Source organism: Malania oleifera, chromosome 4 (genome assembly GCF_029873635.1).
Source record: "Malania oleifera isolate guangnan ecotype guangnan chromosome 4, ASM2987363v1, whole genome shotgun sequence".
NCBI classification, from domain to species: domain Eukaryota; kingdom Viridiplantae; phylum Streptophyta; class Magnoliopsida; order Santalales; family Ximeniaceae; genus Malania; species Malania oleifera.
The window spans coordinates 110352692-110369993 of record NC_080420.1 but is presented as its reverse complement, the minus strand read 5'-3'; the positions used below and the strand labels follow the sequence as shown (position 1 = coordinate 110369993).

At 37.0% G+C, this 17302-nt stretch overlaps 1 protein-coding gene across 1 annotated transcript; it reads right to left on the bottom strand.

The window, feature by feature from the left end:
* Nucleotides 1–2721: 2721 nt before the first annotated feature.
* LOC131152914 (histone H2AX-like) lies at nucleotides 2722–4074 on the bottom strand. The gene is made up of 2 exons (XM_058104867.1): nucleotides 3707–4074; nucleotides 2722–3110 (listed from the first exon to the last, which is right to left on the bottom strand). The coding sequence occupies exons 1-2, from the start codon at nucleotides 3902–3904 to the stop codon at nucleotides 2889–2891; spliced, it is 420 nt and encodes a 139-aa protein (XP_057960850.1). The 5' UTR covers nucleotides 3905–4074; the 3' UTR covers nucleotides 2722–2888.
* Between the last annotated feature and the right edge of the window lie 13228 nt (nucleotides 4075–17302).

The following is a 17302-nucleotide window of genomic DNA, read 5'->3' as shown; positions in this document are numbered from 1 at the left end:
TCAAATTACAGAAATAGTAATCACTAGCATTACAACTCCATACTCAAGGTATTTGTTGCAGCCATTATAAAAATTGAGAGTTATAAAATGGTTTGGAGATTTTTAGTAGCAGAAAATTGCTGGCCCCGTGCCTTTATCATTTAAAGTCCCACAAAAAAATCCTCTTTCAATGCACCCGAAGTTTATGATAGTTTATTAGGATCATGAACCCACTATTGGTGAAGGATTGCGGAGATTGAGAATCCACATGTAGCGCAAACAGTGTGCGGTGTAATTATTTTGTGACGGTTGACAGCCCAAGCTAACTCTCCTAAATGAGTGTAGCGTGGGAAAACCATTATAAATTTAAGTTAGCACTATTCCTCTTTGTACCCTCACTATTTTCTTTTTTTTTTTATTACATAGGAACTCCAACCACCAACGAGCCATTCGGACCCCCTAATGCGACACCAAACCTACGGATCGGCATCCTCTGCTCCCAAGTCTCGCTAATCAGGGCGAAGTCTGGATACGGACACGGCTTCCGTGCATCAATTGGACGTTCGGCCAACCCGACCTCCGAGACACATCTCCATTACCATCAACGGTCCCCATTAACTCACAGAGAACTCTCACCATCCATGGACCCCACTGGCTTACAAAACGAACTCTCACCATCCACGGTCCCGCTAGCTCACAGAGTAAGCTCTCACCATCCACAAGTACCGCTAGCTCCGTGAGTGTATCTACCTGTAATTAAACCCTCGATGCTCCTTACGTACTGATATGTTTCCATCACATCATGCCCGTGGGGTATATCCTCACCATTATTATTTTGTTATCTGATGTTAAAAGGCTAATTGTTTCAATTTGATAGTCATTTAGCATAAGTTTTGAATGCACCCATTCATCCCCTGCTCCCACCACCCACGGGTCCATGGGCTAACATGGTTGGCTGATACTGTAACTTTGAAAAAGACGGGGGTTCAAGAAAGAACTAAAAAATATAGATTAATCATGAAAACAAAGAGAAGAAACAAACAATTTCCTATACAAAAGCAACACCAGAAGAACATAATGCACCAAAGGAATAATGTACTTCTGTGTGCAAAATATACTGCAACTCAAACGACCAAATAATCAAAGCAAAAACTCATTTTACATTTAGTCGAAAACTCTCATGCTGAAACTTATGATGCATCTACCAAGTGCCTTGTTTAAAAAGGACTACCTTCTCCGAGGGCTGCGGCTTGCATCTACTTTTTTTGTGAAGATTCAATTATCCTCCCTTTGTGACTAAAATATGATACAACAGAATCGAACATTTTCATCATGCCACTAACATGGCATAATTAAATTAGCATTTTATATAGAAGACAAAAATGTACCAAAATCACTACAAAACTGGTAACATCAATATACATATGAAAAAAATTGAAATTATTAACTTCTTACTTTCTGAAAATAATGGTGATGAATGCATCATTGAATAACAATTCCCAAAACCAAGTATGCTTACTTCCCTTGAGTTCATTTCACACGATCATCTTCTTCTCATGTAAAGTTGAAAGTTATGCATCCCAGTATGCCATGGATACCATTACCATATAATATATCAATTAGCTACAATTTGGTGCTCACTTGCGCGCCCAAAGGCAATCCAAAGAAATCATATTCAATTGTTTCAATTTTTTATTAAATTACATTTACTATCATATCTCATCACAAATAAAGTGTTACAATCCCAATTAAAAATGTGTGGGAAAATTATCTTTACATATGCAAGGGTAAGGATAAGTTAAGTTTCAAACTTATCATGCATGCCTTTTATAAGCTATAATTTTAAGATTTAATGGGCCAAAATAAACAAATAAAGCCACCAAATTGGTAATTATGTCAATGAGAGCATCTATGATGACACTGTAGACTAAAAAACCACCCTGTATAACCGATCCATTCCATATCAACCAAATTGGTACAGAAGTTGTAACATGGGAAAATCGCAGAGGACATGACTTATTTCAATAACCCAATAGCCTACCAATTGTAGAAGTAGGATCTTTGGCAAGCAATAAGAGTGTACCTAAAACAAAAATGCAGAAGTGAACATACCCAAAGGCTCTCCTCTCTCCCCCCTTTTTTAGCCAACTCCATATCATGTCATTTAGTTCATAATATCTTCCAAGATTCCCAAGCATAGCATCTCAATTCCACATTTGATTAAAGCACAAGTATCCAACATCATGAATGCATTTCCCCCAAACTCCCAAGAAAATTTGCCATTTCCAACCTAATTAACATGTAATAGCTCATGGATCATTGACAACCCTTCTCTTCATTCTAATTTAAGAGGGGAAAAAACCCAGAATATACAGTTTCACAACAGAAGAGAAAACTATCTGCAGAAAGCAAAATTTCCACGAGGGGGAAATGGCAAATCATGGGGAAGCCCAAGTTCTAAAAAGGTGAAATGCGATCATTCAGGGGGGAGTATGCAAGCACACACGCCTAAAATTGTCTTCTGATTTTGAAGAATCATGGAAATACAACACAAAATCTTACTGGCCAATACTCAACCCAAATGTAATCACTCAATTTGCAGATTCCAAAATATGCCCTAACATAACATACTTCAAGAACATTTTTTTCCCAGAACAAAATGGTTTAATGTCATGGAAATGCTCTTATTTGATCTGTTTTGACATCATTTTCCAATCCTGAACGAGCATTGATATATAATGATTGCAACCAAAGATTCAAAAGGCATTGATTGACAAACCAAAATGTCATAATACTGTTTGAACCTCAAAAAGAGTATAACATGAAATTTCAGTTACCATAACTAAAGTACAAAAAGAACAGGTATGTTACACATCTGAAAACTTGATAAAAGATGAAACCCAGAAAGCCTAGAACTCCTGGGAAGCAGATCCAATCTCGCCCTTGTCCTTGCCAGCCTTTTTGGGCAAAAGAGTTTGATGAATGTTTGGCAAAACACCTCCGTTTGCTATGGTTACAGATCCCAAAAGCTTGCTCAGCTCCTCATCATTCCTGACTGCAAGCTGTATGTGCCTTGGAACTATTCTATTCTTCTTGTTGTCCCTTGCCGCATTCCCAGCCAACTCCAAAACCTAAACCAAACGCACAAAACGGAATTAATAATGAAGCAGAAACACATTACTACATAATCAACATCTTAAACTAGAGACGAAACCCCAAATAGTCCTCCTTTCAATTGCATAAAATTTAACAGAAATCAGAGCAACAAGAGGGGAAAAAACAAACGTAAAATGGGCGCACAAATCTACGAACAAATAGTTGTGTAATCAAATGTAAAATGAAAAAAAAAAAAAAAAATTGCGATCACGGTAGAATGTAAGGGAGGGGGAAAACCATTTCCAACGAAGTAGTTAAAACAAATACGATCCAGCGAGATAAAAGACGGAATCCAGAACAATGGATGCAATTAGGAATCAAATTCGTAAAAAAAGGATAAATCAGAGGGCATTTTTCATGACGCGATTGGAACGCTTAAACATTATAACAGGTCAAATCAATCAGCCCAGACGGTGAGCTTCAATTCAAAGGTAGAAACTTCAAGGCCGAAGAAGCGTGCATTCAATCAGACCAAATCCTAGTCAAAGAGACTAGCTTTCGACATCGCCACCAAAAACTCAATGAATTTCACGAAACAAAGAAACCACCTATATGAGCAAATCAAACTAACCTCAGCAGCGAGATACTCGAGAACAGCCGAGAGATAGACAGGCGCTCCAGCACCAACTCGCTCGGCGTACTTGCCAGCCTTGAGGAACCTAGCGATCCTCCCCACAGGGAACTGCAGACCCGCCTTGTGAGATCGCGACACCGACTTCGTCGCCTTGGGCTTGCCCCGCCCACCCTTGGTAGAACCCCCAGAACTCATCTTCGCTGTTAATCTATATCACAAACCCTAACCCTAGATTTTAGGTTTCGCAGAGTCGCAGAGAAAGAGAACGAGACGAAAGCAAATGGACTGGTTTTTGGAATATATAGAAAGTGAGGGTGAGCGCTGATTGGCTGATACGCGGTCCGGAGGATCGCCAGCGTGACAATAGACGAACATTCGCGGGAAACACTTTTTAAGACATCGAAACACTTTTGATTTTTTAAAAATTTCGGACTCTATTTTGGGCCCGCCGCGGGTGTTTTGGGCCTGACATCCTTCGGCCTGAAATTATTTATGAGATATAGGGGTAAGTATAATTTGGTATAATATAATTAATTGAATTAATTGATCGAATTTAGTCGATTCGGTTTGATTAATTTATAATTTAGTTTAGTTCGATTTCAGAATGCATAATTTCGGATATTCGGTTTTTGATTCGAGTATGAGGAAAATGTAATTCGGTTAATCGAATTACCTGAATTTTAATTAATTAATAATTAAATATAAATTATTAAATTATATGATTTTAGGTTAAGGTTCCAAACTTTCAATGTTTCATTTGGTCATTCTCAGATTCCCTTCCCATTCAGGCATTCCCATTTCGACATACAAGTTACATTCATATTTTTTTTATAATTAATATTAATTTTATTCGGTTAAATTCAATTAACCGAATTACCCGACAATTCAGTTCGATCAGGTACGATTCGATTAAAGAGTTCAATTCAGTCGGTTCGATTATAGGGTGAGGTTAATTGAAAAAATTTGGTTAATTTGTTTAATTGGTTGAATTGGCTAAATTGATCGATTGCACACCCCTACTGATATGTGCCTTTTAATTTTTTCTATAATTAATTATTTTTTATTTTTCTTTCTTAATTAATTAATTTTTAAAATGAGTAAAACTTAACTAATTGGTGTTAATTTCATGTGATCTTAATTTTTTTCTTTTTATTTTTTTCATCTCTGTATCCAAAAAAAAATGCTTAGTTAATTGAACAAAATATCAACATCCCTTGAAAACAAGTCATCTCCACAAAAAAGTATTTTTTATTTGATTAGTGGATTTTTTAATTTTATAATTGTAATTTTATGTAACATTTGAACTTAAATTTTTGCTTTTTACAACATGCTTGAAGAGGAATGTATTTCTAGTATAGAATAGAAAGTATTTTTCACAATTAAAATTTCATAAAATTAGCATTGATCTAGGATAATTAAGCAAATCTTTAACATTAATAAAATTAAGTAAGAAAAAACTTTTATTTTTCTATTATTCTAAAAAGTCGCAAATTTATAGTTAAGATGAAACTTTAGATGATAATCAAGTTGGTGAATTCAAATTTTTTTTAAAATAATTATTCAAATACAATTTTTTTTTCACTCATATAACTAACAAAAAACTATATGTATTATGAAAAAGTAATAAGACAGGTTAATGGGCACCATGGTGGATCGAGTCTTAAAGATCTCTTGCAAGTTCCAAATGGGTCAATCACAAGGTCAGAAGTTAAGAAGATTAAGGAAATAATGCAAGGACTTGTGCAATCCACTTTGACCTAACTTGCAAATTTATCAAGTAAGATCCCAACATTCAAAATGCACTTGAAAGAAGAAGAATCGGCTTTAATCCATGTGATTCAAACTACAAAGGGGGGAGGGGGGCATAGCCTAGTGGTTTAGTGTAGACTCTTTAGTTCATTAAGTATAGGCGTGTGGACCTATTTTATGTTTCTATGGGTGTAGGCATTTGAACTTATTTAATTTATTAGTTATAGGCGTGTAGTTTAGGGTGTTTTGGGCTTGAGATGTTCAGCACATGTCTGTTAATTGATGTAGGCCTTTGTTGGGCTAAGGGTTTCATGGAGGAGGTTTGAAAATAGACTTGTAGTCGCATTGTCCACAAGTTGAACGTAAATGGAGTTTTTATCATAGATAATTTTTAGTTTTCTCTACTTGTTTTTGAATGAATTAAGAACTTATCAAACGCCAAACTTTTATGTCGTTCTCACTTGAATTTATGTTCTTGAAACAAGATTTCAACTGATCATCTTGACTTAATTCTTAGCGTTTTTGGGTAAGTTTTCAATTTATTTGTGGGTTCAAGGGATTCCGATCTCACGGGTTCACATTACAGGTATATCATGTAGGTGTAAATAAGATTTACTATAAATAATGTTAAAATTTTAATTAAAAAAACATATAAATCTACTACAAATAAGGTAAAGATAAATCATCTTTAAAAGCACCTAACTTTAAATTAATTTAGATAAACATTTATTTAGGTAATATTTAGAGACATGGATTTGGATGAATTTGGAAAAAGGTAAATATAATTTTATATTATGTTTTATTAAAATTCACACAAATTCAAGGCATAAGACCTGAGTTTCTTGTTACCCATTCAATATTAGAGTATTTATATTAGAAAAGTCAAGTGAGAGGTTTCAAAATAATGGTGCATTCAAGAAAGAATTGTAAGAAATAATTCCTCTATATAAGATTTGAACATGATTTGAAGTGGGTTTTGATAGAATGGGTCTCGTAGCAATTTTGAAAGCCTAATCATTAGTATAGCATATCCTAACTAGTGTGTTTCAAATCTTGTATGGAGCAACCGTTCTTTACAAAAAAATTTCTAATGTACAATGTGAATTTAATTCTTAATTGTATTTGTCGTAATGCACTAAATAAGTTTTTTGAGTGATCATTTTAGACAATATAAGTGAAACTTATATAACCAAAATTTTCAACTTCAAATAGTGTGTGACATTTAAGTGAAACTTATATAACCAAAATTTTCAACTTCAAATAGTGTGTGACATTCATACAAGTTAATTTAACACTAATATAACAATTATATAGCTCAGTTTAAGTACATGTCACTTTATTATATTATTAATAGCCATATCAATTACCTTTAAAACAAAAGCATTATTCGCATTTGGATGTAATTTGTTTTAGTTAAAATTAAACATAACTTCTAAAAGTGTTGGTATAAAACTTAAAAAGTACTGTTTCTATAGTACCAACAATAAAAGACTAAACAATCTTTTTGCAATTTATGAGGTAAAAATACTTCTGAAAAAAAAAAATTAACTGAAAGTTTTTCATTTGGTTCCTACAACTTAAATAAGTTAAAAAAAGTCATCAAAAAAGAATCTCCGCTTAGGGTAGTCATGCATTAACTATGTGATCAAGGAGCTCATAAGAGAATAGGTCACGTGTTGACCACATAACTATATTGGCTATTGGGAGAACATGTCATTTTTTAGGTTTTTGACTATGTGATCATGGTTGATTCTCAAGAGGAGTCTGTTAGTCAACCACGTGATGAGGATAGGTCGCAAGAGGAGTAAGTTAAGTTAATACTGTTAAAATCGGAGGAATTCATAGGTGTACTTGATACACATGGGTGAGCACCAACTTGACCTAAAAGTTTAAGTCTATTGGGTCTTGAAACCAGCCATGTATAGTACCCATCATCCACTCACTCTTTCCAATGTGAGACAAACTCACAAGTTGAATTCTCAAAAGTCACCCGCTCACTTGTGAGTTCCAACTGGTCCCTCTTGAATGGAAGCTCCCCCACTTGTGAGTTCCAACTGCTTCCCCTTAAACGGAAGACATCTTCTCTCTCATGGGACTAATTCTCCAACAATTTGCTCAAGTGGGTCTTACCACTACATCTTACGTGCCTCGAATTGTACTCCACGTGGGCTTTTGTTGACTTGATTGGTTACACCCAGTTTTGATTATGACAAATACTCTTGGTACTGATAGTTGTACTGACAATTGCATGCAGGTTCACCTTGTGCGCACTTTTGGACTAAGAGACATATCTTGATGGCGTGCGGTGTTCGTGCCGAAGAACGAAAATCTATGTGTTGTATTTTGTATTCATTATTTTATTTCTTCATTCTGGGATATAAATTTAATTATGGATTGTGCACTCCTATGACTTGTAATAATTTGCATCATGCATGGTAGGTAGGTATGTTCAAATCAACCATAGCTGGACTTTAGATACCTACACTAAGAACACAAGTCCCCAACATCACTTATCATAATTAGGGGAATCCAGTTAAGGATGAAATGATCTTAAATGCAAAAGTTGAGAGGGTTCGGGCGACCGAACCTAGGTTGTGTAAAACGGCTCAGGCGACCAAACTAGTCAACATGTTGAATTAAATGTTCAGGCACCTGAACCTAATTTGAATGTGTCTTCCCCGTGCACCCGAGCTTATGTCAGAACACTTTTCAACTATCCGGGCGACCGAACAACTGCATTCAAATTGGGCTCGAGCGAACAAATTGCCTAGTTCGGTTAATCGAATTGTGAGTTGGGCACTCAAACTATCGAACAAATGCTACTGACTTTGTTTTGGCTGATCGACTCACGCTTCAGGTACCCGAACCACTAAAAGTTAAATTTTTGACTGTGTTTGTTTAGGCACCCAAACCTCTAGCCGAGCACCCGAACCTCGCGGGTTAAAATATTTTTTACCAAATTTTTAAATGGGATAAAATGGGTTAATATTCTTAATGGACTTTTAAACAAATTTAATTATGCCCATTGTGTCCTTGACGATCAAAAATTCCTCCTTGCTTATATATACCCATTCATTTGTCATAATTAGCAATGATTAGCAAACTTGATTAGGCAAAAATTCTCTCAACACCCAAAATCCTTTATTAGCCAAATAAATACTTCCAAACACTCACACACTCCTCATTCTTGATTTCTCTAAGCATTGTGAGTATTTCTAAGGCTATTATGCTTAACCTATTTAACTAGAACTCTCATTTGCACTGTTGCTTAATTGATTTTCTTTGAGAGTTTGACATTAAAGTTCTTCCACTGATTTCATTTGATAAATCTAGTGTGGAAAGGCTTTAAGGGTTGTAGTTCTTGCATTGTTGTTGCAAGATACCTAAACCTAGATTTTGTGTGCAAAAATCCTTTTCAAAAGCTAGTATTTCGAACAACTCCATTGTGCTTTGAATATTAGAATATCTAAACTGAAAATCTATACGTGATTGAGTTTTTAGCACACATTAGAGCACTGAGCATATTTACATATCATTCGCGTTTGCAATATTGATTGAGTTGTATTGGTGCACACATCTGCTTGTCTAGAAACGTATTTTCGTGTACAAACATTTTTTACACATTGGTTGTATTCCAAGCGCGGGCCTCAAGAGGGAGACTAGCCCTGTGGAATAGTCCCGGACTGACTAAGACCCGGTTAGGAAAGTTAGGTGCGTCATCTTGTTAAGACGTGTTGGTTGAGGTCAGCCCCTTGAATCGACCTAGTTGTATTAAGTGTCGCTTCACCCGTTTAAGTGAGCATTATAGTGGTAATCATTATGTTGGTGTGGCTAAGGCGGGGACGTAGACACAGTTGGCCGAACCCCGATAATATATCGTGCATTTTCTTTACATTTCAACTCTTTACATTTACTGCACGTGTATGTTTATCTGTTGATTGAGTAGACTAACCCTAGGTTGTATTGCACTATTGATAAAACCAGTTAACTTAGGCGATAAATTTTTAAATACCCAATTCACTCCCCCCCTCTTGGGGTTGCACCAATTCTATCAGCTTCCAAACCAATCCTACCTCTCACGTCTTGACCCTATTCGGATCCATCTTCCAGGTAGCCTAGATGATCATTATGAGTCTCAGTCACACACTCTCTCACCCAGAGTTATAAACCATCGGCTTTGATACCAGATTGTTAAGAATTCCATTTGTAAGTTTGTCCCACATTGGAAAGAGTAAATGGATGATGGGTGCTTATATACATGGTTGGGCCCAAGACCCAATAGGCTTAAGCTTTTCGGTTAAGTTGGTGTTCACCCATGTGTATTAAGCACACCTATAGATTTCTCCGATTTTAACAAGTGGTATCAAAGTCATGGTTTAACATTCTCCCTTGTATGTCGTGCCGGAGGAGACCCTGATGGTTGCCTTGCCAGGAGAGACCTCAATGCCTTGCATGGAGAAATCCCAATGTGTGAGGGGGAGATTATTGTGTTATCCCACATCGGTTGTGGAAGGGCTAGTGGTCAGTTATTAAGTGTGAGGAAAGGCTCGCCCCTTGAGCTAACTTTTGGGATTGAAAAGGTCTTAGACCACCTACCAGTAATACCACTTGTTAAAATTGAAGGAGTCCATAGGTGTGTTTGATACACATAGGTGAGCACCAACTTGGCCCAAAAGCTTAAGCTTATTGGGTCTTGGGTCCAACCATATATATAGGCACCCACCATCCACTCACTCTTTCCAATGTGGAACAAACTCACAAGTAAAATTCTCTACACATACTGGACATGTAACTATAACAACTACAAAATGAGAAAATCCCATATATGAATGCACATTATTGAGGGGCTACTCAATCAACTATTTGCTATGTGATATCCGAGCAACAAAAGGCTCAACTCCTTATACTAAAACAGTAGAAAAGTTGATTCTTAATGCCAAAACACAAGGGGAATAAAATATGATTGGGGATATATAGTAATAACGGGGTATAAGGAGATATCTTTGTTTTTCTTACTGAAAAAAAAATCACTTATTGTCTTCTCTCTTTTGTTTGCTCTTATCACACTAGCTAGCTAAGAGATCACAAGCACCTACTAAGCCACTCTTTCTTCCTTGCTCTTGTAGTCATCCATGATAAGTTTAGGTGCTAGATTAGTTTTTCAAGTGACAAACAAGAATGACAATTCAATATATCTCCTATATACTTCATAAATGCTAGCGACCCATTTGGTTCTAGAAAAACGTTTCTTATTTTCAATTTTCAGCTTTCAAAATAGTTATAAAATTTTAGCATATATATTTTTTTTTAGTTTTTAAAGATTCACATTGAAAAAGGTACAAAATAAATAGTTTATTTAAATGTGTAAAATAATTTTTTATTTTTACATTTTAAAATGATCATAAAAGACAACTTATTTTCCAAATTCAATATAAGATAATATTTTCAATCATGAATTTTGGGATTTGAATTTAAATTTGTGTGAATTTAAAAGAACATATTCCACACAAATTAAAGGCTAAGATTTGATTCCTATCCTTTTATATCCAAAGTAAGAGTTGGAATAATGAAAAATGCTTTCATATGTAATTTTTAAAAATTTGAAAATAAGGTGAATTTTTTATAGTTATTTGAAAACTAAAAATGAAAAATAAAACTATTTTCACTAGTAAATAGTGCCAAAAATACTTATTATTATTAATTTATTTTATACAAATATTGTAAAAATAAAAAAAAAAACTAGTTAACTTTTGTGTAATTTGTTAGAACACTAAAATGAAAAATGAATACTAAATTGGCGGAAAAAAATTCATATAACCGACCACACTTAGTGAATAGGGAAATTTGTTATCATGGATTCTCTTTTATAAGATTCCGAAATAACCCCTGCCAGACTTTCTTCTTCCATATCTCTTCCATCTTCTGTTAAAAGGACCGCCTCTTCCAAAATCACCAACCTTGTTGAGTACTCTTTTATTTCTGACTCTGCCCAGATTCAAGAAACCTCTCTTCCTCTTGTAAATCCCTATAATATTTTCAGAAGGAAAAAATCCTTTGCTAGTCAAGTTCGTACTCTTCTCATATCTCATAACAAACCCCATGTCAAAGAATATATACACACCACTGTCATTGATAAATGTCTTATCCCAGCATCTTCCAAAGAACAATATGTTGATTTTGAGCTTGATCAAGACCTGATTAATCAATGGATCAGGGAAGGTTATACCCACCTATTACAGCTAGAATTACCCTCCTAAATACTACTTACACTCAGTATGAACATGCTGCTATTGGAACTTCTCTTACCACCCTCCAAGCTGGTAGCGTTTGCCTCACCTTCTTCCCAAATTTAAATATTCCTCTGAGAGATAAAAACTTGAGGAATTGCATAAAGTTCCAACTACAAATCCCAGGTGCCCCACAAGTTGCCACTGCATATATGGCTACTCTTCATCATCAACTGATCTAGAGACTCCAAGATCATGCTATTGATCTTCCCCTTCTAGGGCAATCTCAAGAAACAATACTTATCATTGCTGAAAGAGAAGAAGATGTGCCTACCATTCTCTAGATTCCAAGATGGATTCCCAGGGGAGAACTGAAACAACTTATTCCTTTGGAATGGATCACCAGTTATGAACAGCTTCATCAACAAATAACACCAGTCCATTTCTCAGATTCCAAGTTTGAGAGGCTCTCTAATGGAATGGTGAAAATTGTCTTTAAACCAAAAGATGTTGCTTCCTCCAACACTCCACCCATTTTCCAATCCTTGATGATAAAACCAGTCACTTTTGAAGGAGATATTCCTCTAAGCAGCGTTGAAGCAGATGGAAAACCCATCTATACTGAAAAAATTGAGGAACATTTTATCTGAGACGTTAATCCTTTTATGTGTGATCCATATTGTTGGGAGTCCCAGCCCGGAGTATATAGTCTAGAGGGGGGGTGAATAGACTCTTTTGGCGAAATACGTATTTTTCTACAAAATAAAAACTCTTGGCAAGATACAAGAAATTATATCGCAATATAAATAAATCATGCATAAGATATAAAATAAAGAGTGTAAGGGAGAGAAAGAACAACACCAGTATTTTTACGTGGTTCGGCACCAAGCCTACGTCCACGCCTTAGCACCAAGCCAAGGATTCCACAATCCACTAAAGATACTCCTTCACCGATGGAGAAGCCTTACAACTCGAGAACAAATCCCTACACTTGGGAAGAAACCCCTACCGCGCTCACCAAGAGCCTTCGCTTCGGTTCACAAAGAACCTTACAACAATGGTTCACAAAGAACCTTACAAGAGATTAGAAATACAATTTAATGCTCCTTAAATGAGCCAATATGAAACACAACCAAATCCTCACTCTATTCTCTCAAGGAATGAATCTTACAAGATAAGTGAGCAAGAGAGGATTGAGCACTTGAGAAGAATAACTAAAATGCAAAGTGCAAAGTGCAAAGTGCTTAGGTTTTGGATAAAATGATATTTTTCACAAATATGATCAACAATCCTCAAAACCATCTTAATACAAGTCTAAAAGCTTGTATTATAGCCTAAGAACCTTAGGAGCCGTTAACTAGCCGTTGGGGGGAAGAAAAATTACTTTATTTGGCAAACTAGCCGTTTTCCGCCCGTTGGGGCACTTCTACCCAAAATTCGTTGACGAAATCTGAATTTCGTCAACAAAGTCCCTGAATTAGAAAATGTCACCAAAATGAAAGTTCTGGAATTTTGTCTTAGCTTTCCAGGGACACCAATATCGTCCCATTTGGACTTTTATAGAAAAAGTTACGTCCAAAATACCGCAAGGTGTTCAGGACTCAAGATTGCACTACGTTAGTGACGATTGCTTTGTTTTTCCTTGTCAAAAAGCATTTTAATGACTTAAAATATTCTTGAACAAAAGTATATGAAATATATTGAGTTTAACGAAGATTAAAACTTATCCAAGTGAGTTTCCCCATAAATATAAGATATCTTGTTTTATGAAAACATATTTGAAAACTTGTTTCGATATCTTATATGCTTAGTATGTCCTTTATTGAATATACTTGACTTTCTTTGAACCTTAAGGACATTAAACTTGTTTTAACACAATCGGGACTAAGTATAAAAATGTTCTTAAAATTAGGATGTTAAAAACTTGTCCATTTGAAAACATATTTGAGTTTTAGGATTCATTTGACAAACTCTTGTTTTAACTTAGAAAGCCATGAAAGTTGAGTTTGTGTTTATGTTTTTAGTGCGATCCTATAAACTCATGTGTCCTAGTATGCATGTGCTTTGCTCAACTCTTGCTCAGAAATCATGCAAGAAACACACTCACAAGAGTTACAAAACGTACTACCTCACACAAACCTTATTGCAAATAATTCTCCAATTAAGCTTCCTTTGGTTGTGCTTGGGTCATTCCGAGTACGTGTCCATTTAATCTTTCCTTCTTAACGTCTACTTGGTCCGATCTTTGCCTTCAATCCAATAATTCATGTACGAGTACCTATAGTAAACATGATATGCAAAGATAGGAAAACACTAGGAACAACATATAGGTTAATATCATCAAAACACATTAAACAATGATGGTGGAGCCACTAAGGCTAACACATATTGTGATTGCCATAAATCTACATACAAGTATGAGACTCGAGCTTCATGCAAAACTCCTACTTCTCACAGAAGACTAGATGACCCAGACAACCCTTAGATAGGACTTTGAAGTTCATCTACAAAGTCTAAGCCTCTTTGGATCTATGAAAGAGCTCTTGAAATTATTAAACAAGAAGGCTTACTTCCTTCAGAACAAAATTCGGTTCATAACCCCAATTTATCTAAAAGGCATAACCAAACCCCATGTTCCATATCTCAGCCAATTCCTTACTTTATGACTTCCCCTTATGATAAACACTTCCCACCTTTGGAACCAAGAGCCCATCCAGAGTCAAACCTTCACTCTAGACCGTTTATCCAACCCCCTGAGGTTCAACCAGACAGATCCAGAAATCTTCCTTCACATGTAGAGCAAGTCTTAAAGTGGCAGACTCAGAATGCTAGTTTAAGACTTGCTCTGCTTGTGAAGGCAACTTTCTGATACCACACAAATTCGGGAGCCCCTAGATCTTTTCCATTGTCAAACATTATCACAGAGCCCTTTCTTCAACACTATCCTTCACACAGATTCAAACGGAGACTCTAGGTTGATAACCAATGTTTACCAAGGAAGATCAAAGGGGATCGTACAATTTTTCTGGTGTGCAGGATCTTCTTAGGAGGCAAGCACACAACATACTTGATAGCCAAAACAAAATTACAAGATCATAGAGATAAAGCACAAAAGCCCTTTGGACAAATAGTTTTAGGGAAGGAAGAGGTTTAGAAAGCCATAGATAAATACACATGGATTTTATTTCACTTCAAACATGTTTTGCTTTACAAATGGGAAGACAATCCCATATATAGATGAACAAGGCTTAATGAAAGATGGACAGCTGGCATGCAATAGTGACAAGCTACAGTGACAAGCTACATTGACGTGCTATAGTGACAAGCTACGGTGGCATGCTACAGTGATAAGCTACATGTGATGAGAGGGAGACAGGTTCAAATTAATATAATCTTCATCAGTTATCTCTCCGCGAACAAGGTGATAATAAGTGGGAGTAATGAAGGGGTCATTCATCTCCATCGAATCTTGAAAGTCTTGTAAAAGATCTTTGTAGGATGGTGGCTTAGGCGGAGGTATGATGTTTAGGATAGCATAAAGGATCTCGTTGCAGAACTTGAAATCATTCATTTCACAAAGAAACTTGAGAAAAGGAAGCTTATAATTTGGCCTTGAGTTGGGAAAGTCATTGAGAGTATCCCATTTGTAAGCACAGTTTTGTGACGATAGAAGATTTTTGACTGGATTGTAGAAATATGGCCTGTGAAGGATAAGAACACTGTGAACTGTTGATGCAACTTGAGGATCAAGCTTCCAAAGGTTGTGATTTCCCATGAGGTTGGTTAGCTTCTTTCTCCAGGTGAGAAGTTGGTCAAACCATTGTAAAAAATTCCATAGGGGAGAACTTTGATTAGCAGGATCATGGAGATGAGTATAAAGCTCTTCTAGAGGAACAATGACCGCATGGACTTGCAAAATAGAAACATACCAAATATACCATATAGCATTAGTATCAAAAGATGAGGGAGTGATGATGTATGGGTTCAGGAAAGGATAAGATGGAAAGGTAAGGTAGTGGTTTATTCGGCTGGCATATGATCTGAAGTGGGTCATGGTTGTCGACACCCCAATTTTAACCAAGCTACCTTGAGGAGGTCCGGTGTAATAAAAGTTGACTTAGAATCTCGAAAATTGGAAGACCCTATTTTCAATGAGTCCTGGTACTTTTAACCAAGTCCTGTTATTTTAAACCAAGTCCCGGTATTTTAAATTGGGCCCCAGTGAGTTTCAGTTAAGCCCCAATATTTTAATCAGGTCTCTCGGTGAATTTTTAACCGAGTCACTTTTGAGAGAATAAAATTGGAAGGAAAATACATCCACATAAAAAATATATAATATAAATAAATAAATAAGGGAAAAATTCTGGGTTCCCCAATCTCAAGTGTCACCTGGAAGTACCTCCCAAGCCCTCATGTGCATCAAAAAGAGAATCAAATTTTTAAGAGGGTGAATAAAAAAATCTGGAAAATCTACATGCGCATGGGTAAGGAGGATAAAGAAATATTTCCTGACAAGGAATTTTGTCAAGGGAAATTTTCTAAACCGACCTTTCATTTGTCGGTTTGCTCAGTTTTTTTTTTTTATAAATATTTTGCACTGCAAACCGGCCCCCTCCCCCTATGCATGCCCCCCTCCCCTTGTCTTTTTTTTTTTTCTCTCTCCCTCCCCCCCCCGGGGTCCCATCCAGCGCATCAGAACACCCCCCCTTCTCTCTTCTCGAGTTTTTTCCCGTTTTATTATTAAAAATATATAAAATATCAAATAATACTCTGATTGGGAAAAAATTTCCCAAAGTAATGCTCACGTAATCTCGCAGCTTCAAGCTGCGAGATTTAAACTGATAGACCGTTGGGAAGGTGACGCGTGGCACGGAGGGAAGAAAATCTCGCAGCTTGGTGCTGCGAGATTTAAATCAAACAGCCAGTGAGAAGGTGACACGTGGCGGAGGGGAGTAAATCTCGCAGCTTGGAGCTGCGAGATTTAAAGGAGCCGAGCCTCGCCATCACCAACGCCGTCAGTTCATGCCTTTGCAACTCCGACGACAACCCACACCTCTCGGCAACTCGCTGAAACAATAGCCGCCGCTGCCGCTCTCTGCTCCACAACACCCTGCTCCACTCGCCCAGCCTCCCTTGCAGCAACTTCACCACCTCACCCGACAAACCAGCAGATCCGGCCACGACACCACACGACTACAAACAACTTCGACAACCATCGTAACCGTCATCGTCGTCGTTATCAACTCCGGATCGCACCAGAAAACCGACACAACCACCACGCATCTCCACCTCAGGCAACCTCCCCGTCCTTACCCTGCAACACCTCTTGAAGCAGAACCAGTCCTCGCCGCCACCGTCGCCAACACCCCTTGCCGCCGTCGTCGCTCACCATCCTTGCCGGCGCCGTTGCCCATGCTGCTCATATCCTTTTCCGTCGCCGTCGCATTCCAGCCTTCTCCCCCTCGCAGCAACCTATATCTGACTACCCACCTTCGGCAGCATCCAGGTAAGTTCCCTGCATAACTCGGGAAGGTGACGCTGGCTTGCCCTTTAAATCTCGCAGCTTAGAGCTGCGAGATTTTCTCCCTTTACGCGCCACGCGTCGATTTCCAACTGG

Bases quoted from the DNA above. Each gene is read 5' to 3' on its own strand.
- LOC131152914 (XM_058104867.1), bottom strand. From the start codon at position 3,904: ATGAGTTCTGGGGGTTCTACCAAGGGTGGGCGGGGCAAGCCCAAGGCG. The intron at 3,111-3,706 runs GTTAGTTTGATT...CGTTTGGTTTAG, and splicing joins TCGAGTATCTCGCTGCTGAG to GTTTTGGAGTTGGCTGGGAA.